Raw genomic sequence first — 15,502 nt, 5'->3', positions numbered from 1 at the left:
AGCCTGGGATCCAATAGAAGATGGTGACATCTCCCGCTGGGGCAAGGGACAAAGAAGGGGTAGGGTCAGCATCTGGCTGGACTCCCCAGAACCAACTGGGATTGCCTGCTCCTCTCAAAAACTCAAGTTTTCCAGCCTCTCCCAAAGGATCCCTGCCCCCACCTAGGGACCTTCGCTCCTTAGCTGCTCTGAAAAGAAAAGGTGGTGTTGGAAGACAGGGTTGAGGAATCAGTCTTTAAGACCCTTGTTAACAGACTGTGGCCTCTTTCTCAGACAAGACCGCAGAGGGTGGGAGAGGAGGGCGGCAGGGCCGGAAATGATTGCTCTGAGGTGGTGGGGGAGGCAATGGAGCAATGGGTGGTTTTCACAAAGGCGACAAAGGGCAGGGCTGGTGCTGGAAATTGGTCACCAGATCCAGGAAGACTTGAATCCCACCCCCACCCCCCACCCCCAAGCCTAAGAGGAATGGGTGGGTTTAATGCAAATAGAAGGAAGCCTCTGAGCTCTTAGTGCAGAAGGAAATGAAGCCTGCTACCCTGGGAAGCTCAAAGCCTACACAGAGCCGGGAAGGATTCCAATTCATTGGAGGTTTAGATTCATTAGACCCTATTCTAAAAGAATTTAGAGGCTGTCTCCCTGCAAGAGGCTGCAAAGCTCCCAAGCACAGTTGCCCGGGGCAGGGGTAGGGAGAGAGAGCCACAGAGAGATCTGGAAGGTTGAGAGAAGTGCAGCTGGGGGCACTGCTGGTGGTCTCAGTCTGCCCGCTGCAGCAGGAGGCTGGGGTCTAGGGGCTGATAGCTGGAGGCATCTGAGGCAGAGACTCCAAGGTCAAGGACTGGTGGACTAAGGACAATAGCCAGGCAGCAGTTTTTAAACAATAAGAATGATTTGAATATGAATACCTTTCAAGGCAGGAATGAACTAATCTGTGGCCACAGTCCCCCACTCCTCCCCAGCCACACGTCCTAGAGGCTCAGTGCATTTCTATCACTGGCTGACTCCTGTAGGATTTTTGAACTCTGGTGAGACAGCAGCAGTGCCACCTTTGGAGATTCCAGTCTGAGGGAGGAGATGGGAGGGGAGGCTCAGTGTCCGGCTGCTCAGCTCTCCCCTAGGATGTTGCTCCAGGTACCACGCTGTGATGGGGCATTCCTTGCCTTTAGCGTCCCCAGCACTGCCCATAAATGCCAACAGCGCCCTCTAGCTCTGTGACAATATTTGCATTTCCAAATGCTCCCTGGACAGGGGTGTGGTACCACCCCAACAGAGAACTACTGGGTTCCCCCTTTTTGGTGCTGAGGAAATGACTTACACCCCTGTCAGCCTCTTCCTGACGTAGAAACACAGAGACACAGAAGCCAGTGGCACGTGTTGTTCATTGTATTAATGCCCCCCACACCCAGTGAGGGGGAGGAGGGAGGGGCCGTGAAACAGGGGAGCCTGAGCAGGGTGGAAAGCGTGGACCACCTCCCCAGCTGGGGACCCTGGGGAAAGTGTCACTTAACCTGTAGTGAAATATACTTGGAGAGGGAGGAAACTGGAGTAAATCCAGCCACCGAAGTCTGGTTGGGGTAAAAGAAAAACACTTTGAGTGGGGAGGGTGGGCCCGGGAGGGTGGGCCCAGAGGCCTGCTGATGGAGTGAGCCTGGCATCCAGGGTCCATTCCATCAGCAGAGGCCGCAGAGCTGAGTGCAACGGGGTGTACACCGACCCCAGGCCAGAAGCCCTGGGGGGCTGGTGGTGGAAGGAAGTCGGGTTCCTGCAGTGACTCTAACCCCACATAGTTATCTGCAGCCACTGTGGGGTGAGAAGAACGTCAGAAGATGGGAGAGGTGGGGCACGATGTCTGTGGAGAGGGAAGGGTCAGCGGAGCCACGGGTGGGGGTGCCTGAGATCCCTTCCGTGTACCTGGTTCAGGTCCAGGGAAATCTGGCCAGTGTTCTTAGGGTCCATGGTTAGAAAGTACGCTGTTTCGGGGAGGAGGCAAAGGGAGGAGAGTTGGGAGGTGAGTCAGTGGTCACCCATTCTCAACTAGGGCAGAGGTCAGAAAGGGTATCCCTCTCTCCAGCTACATCCCCAGTCCCATAGGGAGTTAATGATAAGGACTCCTTCCTAAAGCCTTGCTCTGAACGACGGCCAGTTCTGAGTGCTCTCCAAATACTATCTCATTTAACCTCTACCGTGGTCCTATGCGGGCAGCACTACTATCTACACTTACAGGCACAGAGAGATACAGTGACTTGGTCAAGGCAACAGAGCCCGCAAGTGGCGGGCTGGGATTTGAACCCAGACTGCCTGCCCTGTGGAGGGGAGTGTTCTGGAGCAGGGCTTCTCATGCAGGTATGTGGGAGAAGGCTGGTGGGCCAATGGCCCGGGGTGGGGCGTGGGCAGGTGCCCGCCTGACTCACTGAACATGGCCTTCAGCCTCAGGAAACAGCTGATGAAGCTGTCAAACTCCATGATCAAGCTGTCATTCGAGTACCTGGCCACCAGCACCTGAGTCACCTTGTTGTTCAGTCTGATGCCTGGGAGAGAGAGGGGTGCGGAAGGAGAGAGTCCAGCCCTTTGGCCGCTGCCTCCCCTATGTTATGTGTTAGTCGCTCAGTCGTGCCCGACTCTTTGCGACCCCATGGACTGCAATCCACCAGGTTCCTCTGTCCATGAGATTTTCCAGGCAAGGATATTGGCCCAGCCCCCAAACCCTGTCCTGCCCCTAGCCCACCTGCTTTCTCAATTGCCAAGCGCATCTCATAAGAGTTCAAGGTGCCTGACTGGTCCTGGTCACACTCTCGGAAGATGTCCTGAAGGGACAGGCAGTTGTGGTAGGGCCGTGTGCAGGGCACAGTGCTTCACAAGGGGTAAAATGCTTCACAACCAGGACCCCCCGTGCCCCGTCCCCCGCTGGCCTACACCTGAGCTCCCATATTCCTATCGCCTGGTGACCGCAGAGCTGGCTCCTGGCACCTTGCTCAGGGCTCTCTGCCTGTATTCTTTATGTTAGTTGCTACCTAGACTCTGCTGGTTATTGAATTTTTTTCTTTTTTTAGCCACATTGCAAGGCAGGGACCTTAGTTTCCTGACCAAGGATCCAATCCATGGCCCCCCCACATTGGAAAATGTCCCAACCACTGAGACTGTCAGGAAAGTCCCGGGAACATTTTGACTATTTCATATGGCAGCCTGTCAACAACTCCATCCCGGGATATCTGTGTGCGTGTGTGTGTATTTGTGTACACGCACATGTCTAGTCAGGGGCTCCTGTTACAGGTTCATCTTTGTTAGACCTCCTAGTCCTCATTCCTCACAAGGACCTCTCTCACCCCCATAAACTGCCCCCTCAATGCCCTTTACCGTCCATTTCTTGATTTTTCTCCACAGGACCTGAAACTCCTGAAGCCCCAGCTTGCCAGAGCCATCTTTCTGAGAGGAGAAGCAGTCAAGGATATCAGAGGAGGAGGTGGGAAGGACATCCCGGGGGCTGGGAAGCAGAGCAGCTCACTGAGGTGCTCACTACCCCACGACTGAAGGGCCCTGTAGGTAACTGGGGTGACGGCCAGGAGAACTGGCATCTTTTGTCACCCCAGAGCCTAATCCCCATCCAGAAGGAGGGCATGGCTGGCCAGAGAGGGGGCCACCTGGGGGCAGGCTCAAGGGTAGGGGCTGGGGCAGGATAACCCTGGGCAGGATGGCCCACTGGACGGGAAGATACATCCAAGAGGTTGATCATGCGGCGGCAGACGTCCAGGCTGAAGCCCTCAGTTTTGAAGGTTTTGACTGGGAGGGAGGGGGCAGAAAGAAGGGGAGGGGTGAGCTGAGTGTTGCTGGGGTGGGGGGAGAGGCAAGTGATTAAGGGTGATTAAGGGAAGGCTTGCAGCGGGTGGAAGACTCACATCTGGAGACCACCTTGTTGAGCAGCTTCTGTAGCTCATACATGCCTATCTCCTTGCCCTAGGAAAGGGGGACTGTAAGCTCTTGCTCTGGCCCCTTCAGCCCCCAGGTACCTCCTTTCAGCACCCCCAGACCTCTGCCTCTCACCTCTCCACCTGCCACTATGTGAAACAAGCGTACGAAGTCCTGGTCTATGTCACTCTCAGAGATGCTCTCCTGGAGGGAGAGGGGTGGGAGAGGGACACGGTCCAGAGCGCTCCTTCACACTCCAACCCACACATACTGCCCCGAACCCCCAACCCCATAGCCTCCCCTCACCTCTTGGAGAAGCTCAGCGTAGTTGGCTTCATCCAGTTCCCTGGGCAGAAGTGGATGAAGGTGTGGAGTTAGCAGGGGTTCAGGGAGACAGGGACTCCAGTGGGAAGGGTGGAGAGGTCATGTGTATCTGAAGCAATAGGGAATGGGTGCCATGGGATTGGGGTTCCAATTCTGACTCTGCTACTACTTTGGACTTCCCTGCCTCGTGCCTCAGTTTCCTTGACTGTAAAATTAGGGACAGAGTGTTGGTGTCGGTGGGGGCTACCGGATGACTGATCCCTGAGCATGACATCCTACAGCTCAGGGTGGGGGGCAGGTGGCCTTGGAGCAGTGAGGTGGGGCCCCTCACCAGGACTCGCTGTGCTTCTCGGTGAAGACCCGCAGCAGGAAGTCGGCGTCCTTGTGCGGCTCGAAGGTGGAGGGGATGATGATGTATTCCCCTGGGGGCAGCTGGAACTGGCTGCTCACCTCCCGTGAATTGGTGAAGATCTCTGAGAAACCCAGGTCCTGGTACTTGACGAAGAAGTCCTTTTTCAAGTGCACATCCTGGAGGTTCTGAAACTGTACGTGCCCTGCAAGTGGGTCTAGGGTCCTCCGGGGGAGGGCAAGGAGAGAGGGACCCCCACAGTGAGGCCCAGCTGGGCAAGGTTAGGGGGACGCTGTCCGGCTGGCAGGTAACTCCAGTGTGGTCGTTTCCTTCCCTGACTCCCACCCAGGGCCCAAGGGGGCTGGAACCCTGACCCAGTGGCCCCCAGACCCTTCACCGAATTCCACCCCTGGCCCATCTACACGAAGCCAGGGATGGGGTGGGTGTCTGCCGGGCATCAAGCCCCTCGTCTTCGGTACCTCCTTTGGGATCTGGGAAGGGAAGAAAGAGGAAGGTCAGATCCCCAGGATGGCTAAGGGGCTCAGGTCCATGGAAGTCAGGCTGTGTGTGTGTTGGTGTTGGGGGGGCGGGGTACTGCTAATAAGGGCCCTGGGACACCAGTGTGGGGAGGCGCGTGGGATCTAAGAGCTGTTAAGTCCCAGCTTTAATAACCTTTCCTTTTGCTTTGGACAGCAAAGTATGGTTTACATCAAGTTTTGCGAAGAGGATATTTTATCACTTCGGGTTAAGGATGGAAAGGAAATCCCCCAGAGGTGGTGAACTAACTCACCCAGTCTCACGCTGCTGAGCAGTTGGAGAACTGGGAAAAAACATGGGGAGAGCATTTTCCATGGAGTGCTAATTTTTCCCAGGAAATTCATAGAAACCCAGGAATGAGCGCAAAGGTGCTCATTAAAAAGGTGCTCTATAAAAAGGTGACTTAAACCAAGATAAATACATTGCTCTCCTGCAGAAATATAGGTTCCTGCAGAACCTTTAATATACTAATGGCCCAGGGGAGCTCTGGGTGGGTGTAGAAAAGGCAGCCTTTCCGGGAGGGGTCGCATCTAACCTTAGAAATGGTTTTGGGTGTGTCTGTTAACCTGAGGGACACACAGCCTAGGAGGAGGGCAGGGCTCAAGTCTGCTTTTGTTCATGATTGAGCATATAGAAGGTGCTCCATGGATACTGTTGACTATGTAAGTGAAAGGACAAATGGGCGTTTCTAGGATTTTGCAAGGCACAGTTTGGGAAACACTTGTCAAGGGTTTTTCCTGGCCAGACTCCATGCCCTTGGTGGGGTGGCTCTGCGGAGGTTTGGGGGCTGTGGGGAAATCTCTGAGCTTGTTGAAACCGGGATGAGTTTGGACATGACCTTGCCTCTGGCTCCCAGTCTCCTTCCTTTTTATTAAAGGCGTTACTATTTGAAAGGCCCTTTGAACAATGCCTGGCACAGAGGAAGTGCTCCTTAAGTGTTTTTTTTTTTTTTTCCTTTTTGTTTACACCTTGAGGCATGTGGGATCTTTGTTCCCAACCGGGAATAGAACCGGTGCCCCCTGCGCTGGACCACTAGGGAAGTTCCTCCTTAAGAGTTTTCTATTTAAAAAATTTGGAAAGAAAACTGTCAGCCCTGCCTTAAAAGCTCAACACACCACTCAAGAAAAGGCCAGGGCAGGGGGTTGAGGGGGGAGGGATAAACTGGGAGATTGGGATTGATATACACACACTACTGTAAATACAATAGGTAACTAATAAGGACCTGGCTTCCCCAGTGCCTCAGCCATAAAGAACCTGCCAGTAATGCAGGAGAGAAGGCAGGAGTAACGGGTTGGATTCCTGGTTCAGGGAAGATTCCCTGGAGAAGGAAATGGCAACCCATGCCAGTACTCTTGCCTGGGAAATCCCATGGACTGTCCACAGGGTTGCAGAAGAGTCAGACAGGACTTAGCAACTAAACACCACCACCAATAAGGATCTCCTGCTCAGCACAGGGAACTCTACTCAATACTATGTAATGACCTATGTGGGAAAAGAGTGGGTGTGTGTCTATATACCACTGATCCACTTTTTTGTATACCTGAAACTAACACAACGTTGTGGGGAGCAAAGAAGAAAGAGCGAGCTAGGGGTGTGGGGGTGGTTGAAGGGAGGGTGTCCTAGTCCTGGGGCTGTGGGGTGGGCAGTGGTCCCGGGGGTGAGGCCACTGCAGGAGCAAGAGTGGCCAGGGCAGCAGCTGGGCGCCCACCGAGTAGATGACGAAGCCGATGGTCTCCAGCTGGGCTCCGTGGGGCCTTGTCCGCCTCCAGTTCTTCTGCATCAGGGCCACCAGGCAGGTGCAGACGGCTTCATCGTCCTCTATGTCGTCATCCTCCTCGGGGAGACAGATCTTAAACTGGGGGTTGGTCCAGAATGTGTCTGTGGAGGAAGCAGGTCAGGATGGCCCTGCCCTTCCAGGGGTGGATGGGCTTCCAGGCCACGTGCCCGCCTCCTCAGCAGGGCCCAGTGGCATCTGATGGACCTTGCCCCTGGGCCCCTGGGCCCGGTTGTGCAGTGGGTCAGTGGCCCATCACCCATTCCCTGCCCCGAGTTCCACCCTCACCCTCGCACAGCCCACCCAGGTAGCTCCGGCAGCCCCCTGCAGTGCTGCCCCTCCGCCAGCTGCCCTCGTAGAAGGTGGTGTGCCAACAGCTCTTGGAGTCCCCAGAGACCGTGTCGGGTATCACGTTGCAGATTTCCAGGAGGGTGAAGTTGCCAAGGAAATCTTGGTAGGACATCCTGTGGTGGGGGGTGCGCAGAGCCATCAGTGGCACACCCACACACACAGACCCCCCCAGAACCTCCCCGTCCAAGGCTCGGGTGCGATGGGCGGCAGGAGGATGACGGGGGCGGGTATGGGACTGACCAGAACTCCCCGTCCTCCTTCCTGTGCAGCAGCTGCCTCTGGACGTCTGGGGCCACCTCCTCCCACTCCTTGGCGCTGGAGCAGAGACAGGTGGGGGAGCAGAGCTCGTTCCTCCCCCAGGGCTCCCCTCACCCCTGAGCTACTTGAGAGTCCTGGTTAGATGGAGAATCTCTCGGTGGCATGGCCTTGCTCCGTGGGGGTGGGGCCTGCGGTGTGCTCTGCCCCTCCCCCCAGAGTGCTGGCGGGCCACCTACTTGTCACTCCAGGCTCCATTCCACTCAATCCGGCCCCAGGGATTCCGGACTCGGATCAGCGTTTCTGTCCTGCCTTGGTAGGAGACCTGGGTGGGTTGTGGGCAGAGGTCAGGGGCATAGGGTCAGAGAAGCTCGCCTTCTCGAGCCTCTCTGGGTGGGGTTACAGGGATCAGACTCACATCCTGGAGGCCGGTCACTGAGTAAGCATGTCCTTTCACCAGCATACCCTGGGTCAAGGACTCCAGTTCATGTTCATTGGTGACCTGCAGAACACAGAGGGCTCGAGAGGAACTCAGGAGCTGGTCAGGGGGACGGGGGGCACCTGAAGACAGGTGACAACTCTCTGAACTCCCTGTTTTAAAACTTATTTTTATTGGAGAAGAGTTGCTTTACAATAAATGTCATGTTCGTTTCAGAGGTACGGCAAAGTGAATTGGCTAGACGTGTACACATTATCCCCCCTTTTTAGGATTTTGTTCTTATTTAGATCTGGGTTCACTTTTCTTTTTTTAATTAAACTTTGCCTTTTCAGGTGCTTGCAGACTCACAAGCAATTTTAAGAAATGATACAGAGAGATCCTGTGTGCCCCACGTCCAACACCCTACAGCAGTGACATCTTCCAAAACTATAGCGCAGGGACATCCCTGGTGGTCAGGTGGTTAAAAACGCGCCTTCCACAGCCCGGGACCAAGGTTCAAACCCTGGTTGTGGAACTGAGACCCCACATACTGTGGGGCAACTAAGCCCACACACCGCAATGAAGACCCAGTGCTGTCCAGATAAAAATAAGTAATTAGTTTTTAAAAACTGCTAAAAAAAAAAAAAAAGCTATACCATGATATCAAGGTTTTTTGTTCTGTTTTATTTTTTTAGCTATGCCATACAGCATACAGGATCTTAGTTCCCCAGCAGGGATTGAACCTGTGTCCCCTGCAGCGGAAGCGTGGAAGTCCCTATAGCACAATATAAAAACCAGAATGAATATGTTGACACAATCTGTTGATCTAACACAGACGCCTCCACTTTTACTAGTATTCATTTGTGTATGTTTTATGTATTGTTATCATATGTATAGTGTTCTGTATCTACCACCATCGTCGCAATACAGAATATTTCCATCACCGCTAACATCCCACATGCTGCCCTATTACAGCCAACAATCACCTCTTATGACCGTCTTGTCTTGCCTAAACTCTGACAACTCCTAATCTGTTCCCCATTTTTCAAGAATTTTGTCATTTCAAGGCCTTCCCTAGGTGGCTCAGTGGTAAAGAATCCATCTGCCAAAGCAGGAGACACGGTTCCATCCCTGATCTGGGAAGATCCCAAACGCCTTGGGGCAACTAAGCCCGCAGCCACAACTATGAAGCCTGTGCTCTAGCGCTGCAGCTACTGAAGCCTGGGAACCCTGAGCTCATGCTCTGCAACAAAGAGAAGCCTCAGTGAGGACTAGAGTGTAGCCCCTGCTTGCTGCAACCAGAGAGTAACTTGCACAGCAATGGAGACCCAGCGCAGCCAAAAATAAATAGATTAAAAAAATTTTTTTTGTCATTTTAACACTGTCATATAAGCAATCATACAGTATGGAACCTTTGGGGATTGGCTTTTTTCATTCAGCAGAATTTCCTTGAGACTCATCCAAGCTGTTGTGTGTGTCAATAGTTCACGTCTTTCTATTGCTGAGTAGCATCCCCTGAAATGAGTTCACTGCAGTCTGTTCAACTGTTCACCCGTTGAAAGACATCTAAGTCATTTCCAGGTTCTGGTTATTACAAATAGACCTGCTTTGAACATTTAGGCACAGACTTTTGTGTGGACCTAAGTTTTCATTTCTCTGGGATAAATGCCCAAGAATGCCACTGCTGGGTCTCACAGTGACCCTCTTGTGTTCAGTCACTCAGTCATGTCTGACTTTTTGTGACACTTTGGACTGTAGCCTGCCAGGCTCCTCTGTCCGTGGGGTTTTCCAGGCAAGGATACTGGAATGGCTTGTCATTTCCTCTTCCAGGGGATCTTCCCCACCCAGGGATTGAACCGAGTCTTTTGCGTCTCCTGCCTTGCAGGCAGATTCTTTACCACTGAGCCATGGGGAACCCTCACAGTGGCACTCTGGGTTTATTTGTTTATTTGAACAAATAGGTGTTGGGAATCTATTGTATGCCAAGTATCACCTGGGACAGCTGTCCCAGGAACAGCTGTCAAAGAGACAAATGAGGTCGCTGCCTTCATGGAAGGGATTCCCTAGCGGCTCAGATGGGAAAGAATCTCCCTGCAGGGCAGAAGACCTGGGTTTGATCCCCCACTCCAGTATCCACTCCAGTGTTCGTGCCTGGGAAATCCCATGGACAGAGGAGCCTGGCGGGTTACAGTACATGGGGTTGCAAAGAGTTGGACACGCCTTCATGGAATATGGAAACTGGAGAAGTTTGGTTATGAATATACACATTAACAAGTATGACAGTTTGTGACTGTGATAAACGTTGGGGGGGAAAATCAAAACAAAGTAGAGAGGAAATCAGGGGTAGGAACAGCTAACAGATTGAGAGGCAGGGAAGACTAGCCTGAGGGAGGAGCACTGAAGTGGAAATGTGAATGAGAAGGGGCTAGTTATGCAGGTATCTGGAGAAAGAACTTTCTAGGTGAAAGCAACAACAGACGCAAATGCCCTGAAGCGAAACCCAGATTGGTTTACCTCGATGGAGCAGCCCATGAGGGAAGACCGCTCTACGGCCTTCCTGAGCATCCTCTGCAGGTTCCTAGGGGGATTCTGGAGTTGGAAGCTCTGTGTCACGCCCCCCGTGAAGTCCTCAAAGCCCTCCACCGTGTTGCCCCCCGACAGAGCTTCATACGATCCGTTCAGCCTGTGGGCACAGAGAAGGCACTGTCTGGGCTCTGTCTGGTTGTAAGCTTCGACCTCAGAGGGGGCAGGGAGGGAAGTGAGGGATGCCCCGCGGTCCCCCTGCCTCTTCCCCTGGTTCCAGGTGCTTCCATCTCTGCCAACGGTCAGGGCAGGCTTGGAGGCCAGGCCAGTCGCTTGGCTAGGCACTCACTTGGCGTATGCCTTCTCCAGCAGGGCACTCCAGAACTCAGTGCGCTCCGCTGAGTGCACAAATACCAGCTTGCCATTCTTTGTGGGCAGCCGGTCATCCACCACTACGTCCATCCACTCCCCAAACTGCCAGATCTGGGGGTAGCAAGGTGGGTGTCAGTGAGGTGTGGGCATCTGTCTGCCCCAGGCCCCTTTCCAAACGTGAGCGCGCGCGCGCACACACACACACACACACACACACACACACACTCCCCTCTCCTTGCAAGAGGACTGTTACACACGTGCCCCCTGGTGGCCAATTCAATGACACACCAGTGACAGAGAGCCCACCCACCTCCAGAAAAGCAATGAAAGATCTGAAAGGCCCTCCAGCCTCTAGTCAGGTTCTGCCATGGCCTCCAGAGGGATCCACCCGCCTTTGGACTTTGGCTGGTCTTTTATATCTGAGGTCTTGTGATTCAGAAAAACTCTTGTGACTTTCAGAAATGTTTTTATGACCTGAGGAATTTGTCCACATGATGCATAAAGAGAAGATTACAAAAATTATGCGAAACTCCCGTGTCATAGATGTTGACAGACAAACACACACATATACATGCATATATTGATACATATATGTGTGTTTCTATTAAGAGAAAGAGAGACAGAGACACAGCGAGAAGCAGGAGACAGAGATAAGAGGTGGAGAATCACAAACCATTACAACTATTTTCTTTGGGGCTTTAAAAGCTTAGCTTACACAATTTCTTTAGTGAGAGGATATTTCTCTAATAATTAGGCAAAAATCTACCCTAATAAATATGTTTGGTTTTTTTTCAAAAGGAAAGAGAAAATGTAAGCTTCAAAGCATGTACTAATTCTCACGCAGCCTCCACACACACATGCACATGCCTCAAACACAAATCAACTCTGGCTTTCAAATCATCCTTCACCTGAAAATGGAAGATGCCAGCATAGTTCTTCTTGAAGCTCTGCCCCTTGGGCACCACGCGGAACAGCAGTTTGGGGTATGCGGTGAGGGAGCCAATGGCGGCCAGCAGCCAGCAATCTCCTGAAAAGACAGCAGGACTGCCCAGCTGCGCATTTCCATGTGTGTGGCCCCGGAGCCCAAGCTGAGGATGGGAACCGGCGGTGGGAGCCCGCACGAGAGAGGCTCTCCTTCACCTAATACCTTAGACTGAGGAAGTCGGAGCACCTGCAGGGACTTTAAAAAATGTGTCCACCAGTCCTTCTACAGCCCTCCCCCCAAGAGCAGAAGGCTAGCTCCCCTTCCCTTCCATGGGAGTTGGATTGTACGCACGCATGCTTTTTTTTTTCTTGGCTGAGTGGCACGTGGGATCTTAGTTTCTGGACCAGGGATTGAACCCATGCCTCTCTGCAGGAGAAGCACAGAGTCTTAACCACTGGACCACCAGGGAAGTCCCTGCAGGTTTGTTTGCTTTTAACAGCAGAACCTGGGGGAGGTCACTGCCTGTTTCTCCTGAGACCAGCTGGGGAAGTCAATCTAGCCTCCCCCTTGTTCTGTCTCAGGCCACTCACTCTGGGGGATGCCAGCTACCACGTGGGGATGCTCGAGTGTCCTACGGAGAAGCTACGTGGCAAGGACCCAAGGCCTCCTGCCCGTGAGCATGCCATCTTGGAAGGGGACTCTCCAGCTCCCGTGAAACCTCATGAGAGACCCTGAGCCAGACCCACCCAGCTCTATTGCTTCCTAATTTCTGCCCCGGAGAAACTGTGAGATGATAGATGTTTGTTGTTGCTTTAAGTCACTGAGTCTTGGAGCAATTAATAACTAATATGTTGCTGTTTAGTCGTTAAATCGTGTTGGACTCTGTGACCCCATGGTCTGTAGCCTACCAGGCTCCTCTGTCCATGGGATTTCCCAGTCAAGAAAACTGGAGTGAGTTGCCATTTCCTTCTCCAGGGGATTTTTCCCAACCTGGGATTGAACTTGTGTCTTCTGCAGGCAGGTTCTTTACTGCTGAACCACCTGGAAACCCCAATAAATAATATAGCACCCTGCTTATTCCCAGACCCAGATGGCAGCAGGTGGGGGTGGAATCTGGCTTAGGGGAGGAGCAGGGAAACAGAAGAGCTGTCTGAGCCTTGGGGTCCCAGTTCCCCAGCCTTAGAAGACACCCCAGGCTTTCCTGCTCTGCACTCACCAAGCACCCCCTGGCAGATGTCAGTTGGGCTGACCCCATTCACGATGAATTGAGGATTGCTTGTGATTTGCTGCAGAGAAGGAAGAAAGGTTTCAGAGAGCCCAAGCCATCCCCTCTTAACCTCCATCCTACCTCCTTGGGGAATGCTGCCTGCTTCTTGGATTCTAGGGGAAACATGGATGGGGGAGATGGGGTGGAGGGGAGAAGCTGGCATAGGTGTAAGCTGTGACAGCAAAAGTCCGTGAGTGACCTTCCCAGGGTCATCTGAGAGATTTTACTTAAGCACTTCCAGAACTGTCCTTAACCCGAATGGAGGTGGAATCCAGGGCAGAGCCAAGAGAGGGCGATGAGGGATTGGAAATTGTGCAAGCAACTGGGGCGTCACTACACGTCCCATCCCCCAGGAGTCCACGCCTCCTCTCCCGGTGCCCACACTGGGCCGTTGCCAGCTGATGTTCTGCACATGCTTGGAGTTGGGTGCCAGTTCCTTGAAGCCTAGTGAAGTGGGTTCTGCAGGGAAAAAGGGGTCCTCGAACAGCTCTCCCCTCCGTAGGCAGAGTGCTCGCAGTTCCTCAAAGCTCTGGTTGTTGTAGTTCTGGGCGTTGTGGTGCTGGCCTACGCCCTTGGCCTTGAGTCGGTTCTGGCTTATGTGGGCCGCAATCCCTCTGTCAAAAACGGTCTCTGCTTAATAATCAAAGGACAAATAACCCATTAAAAATGGACAAAGGAGTCCAACGCTCCAATCTGCTCCAGCCCAGTTGCCTGTCCCGGATCTGGCGCCACCATACCCAGGTGCCCCGTGTGCAACAAGGAGGTGTACTTTGCTGAACGGGTGACATCCACGGGGAAGGACTGGCATTGGCCTGGCCTGAAGCACGAGAATTGTGGAAAGACGCCTACCTTGGGGCGGGGATCAGGTGGAACATGAAGGCAGGCCCTGCTATGCAGCCATGCTCAGACCCAAAGGTTTTGGGCATGGTGGAGCCGAAAGCCACACTTTCAAGTAAACCCAGGTTTTGGAGACCCCTCTCTCCAGCTGCCTGCCAGGCCGCTGCCCTACAGACTGACAGCAGGCCTTCCCCACAGGTACTGGGCTTCTCTGTTGACCCCCATGCCCTCAATAAACCTGGACCCTTGGGAGAAAAAAAATGGACAAAGGATCTGAATCGGGGTCTCTCTGAAGAAGATATACAAATGACCAATAATCACATGAAAAATGCTCAGTATCATTCGTCACTAGACAAATGCAGGTCAAGGTCAGTTCACACCCACTGAAAGTTAAGTGTTAGTTGCTGACTAACTAACTGACTGACTCTTTGGAACCCCATGGACTATAACCTGCCAGGCTCCTCTGTCCATGGAATTCTGTAGGTAAAAATACTGGAGTGGGTTCCCATTCCTTTCTCCAGGGGATCTCTCCAACCCAGGAATCGAACCTGGGTTTCCCACATTGCAGGCAGATTCTTTACCGTCTCAGCTATCAGGGAAGCCTGCTGCTGCCACTACTGCTGCTAAGTCACTTCAGTCGTGTCCAATTCTGCGCAACCCCGTAGATGGCAGCCCACCAGGCTCCCCTGTCCCTGAGATTCTCTAGGCAAGAATACTGGAGTGGGCTGCCATTTCCTTCTCCAATGCATGAAAGTGAAAAGTGAAAGTGAAGTTGCTCAGTCGTGTCCGACTCTTAGCGACCCCATGGACTGCAGCCCACCAGGCTCCTCCATCCATGGGATTTTCCAGGCAAGAGTACTGGAGTGGGTTGCCATTGCCTTCTCCAGGGAAGCCTGCTAGGACAGCTCTAATCCAAAAGATTGGTAATGAGATGTGTTGGTGAGGATGTGGGGAAGTTGGCGTTCTCAGACACTCCTGGTGGGGATGTGAAAGGGTGCAGCTATTTCAGAAAATAGTCTGGCAGCTCCTCAGTTAAACACAGAATTACCACATGATCCAGAAATTTCACCTCTAGATATATATACCCAAGAGAGATGAAAGTATGTTAATATGTCCAGGACTTCCCTGGTGGTCCAGAGGTTATGAATCACCTGCCAACGCAGAGGACATGAGTTCAGTGCCTGGTTCTGGAAGACTCCACATGAGTTGGAGCAACTAAGACTGTGCGGCACAACTAGCGAGCCCGCGCTCCGCAACAAGAGAATCCACTGCAGTGAGAAGCCTGTGTACTGAAACTAGAGACGTGCCCCACTCATCAAAACCAGGGAAAGCCTGCGTGCAGCAACAAAGACTCAGTGCAGCCAAAAATAAATATGTAAATAAAATGAAAAAAATCTGTCCATACAAAAACCTGTGCACAAATGTTTATAGCAGCAGAATTAGTCACAATAGTCAAAACGTGGGGGGAAAAACCCAAATGTTCATCAGCTGATGAATGGGCAAGCAAAATGAGGAATATATAGACGATGAAAAGAAATGAAGCACTGAGATGAACCTTAAAAACACTTGGCTAAGTGAAGACAGCGGTCACAAAGGACTACATATAATATGATTCCAATTATACAAAGTGCTCCAAATGGGCCAATTCATATAGAGACAGGAAATATAAT

At 52.5% G+C, this 15,502-nt stretch overlaps 1 protein-coding gene and 1 pseudogene across 1 annotated transcript; one reads left to right on the top strand and one right to left on the bottom strand.

Annotated features, from left to right (window-relative positions):
• Window positions 1-1,365: 1,365 nt before the first annotated feature.
• Window positions 1,366-13,730, bottom strand: CAPN11 (calpain 11). Its single transcript, XM_069562751.1, has 22 exons — window positions 13,681-13,730; window positions 13,378-13,609; window positions 12,945-13,014; window positions 11,712-11,830; window positions 10,781-10,914; window positions 10,423-10,591; window positions 7,909-7,992; window positions 7,730-7,815; window positions 7,476-7,550; window positions 7,188-7,348; window positions 6,819-6,988; window positions 5,053-5,064; window positions 4,556-4,767; window positions 4,207-4,246; window positions 4,036-4,104; window positions 3,891-3,948; window positions 3,710-3,774; window positions 3,352-3,420; window positions 2,723-2,801; window positions 2,409-2,525; window positions 1,909-1,967; window positions 1,366-1,797 (listed from the first exon to the last, which is right to left on the bottom strand). The coding sequence occupies exons 1-22, from the start codon at window positions 13,728-13,730 to the stop codon at window positions 1,771-1,773; spliced, it is 2,157 nt and encodes a 718-aa protein (XP_069418852.1). The 3' UTR covers window positions 1,366-1,770.
• Window positions 13,731-13,734: 4 nt separating this feature from the next.
• LOC138425744 (cysteine-rich protein 1 pseudogene) lies at window positions 13,735-13,951 on the top strand (annotated as a pseudogene).
• Window positions 13,952-15,502: the final 1,551 nt, after the last annotated feature.

Source organism: Ovis canadensis, chromosome 20 (assembly GCF_042477335.2).
Source record: "Ovis canadensis isolate MfBH-ARS-UI-01 breed Bighorn chromosome 20, ARS-UI_OviCan_v2, whole genome shotgun sequence".
In the NCBI taxonomy this organism is placed as follows: domain Eukaryota; kingdom Metazoa; phylum Chordata; class Mammalia; order Artiodactyla; family Bovidae; genus Ovis; species Ovis canadensis.
Note: the sequence above shows the minus strand (reverse complement) of the source record. Positions and strands in the feature narration are given on the sequence as shown.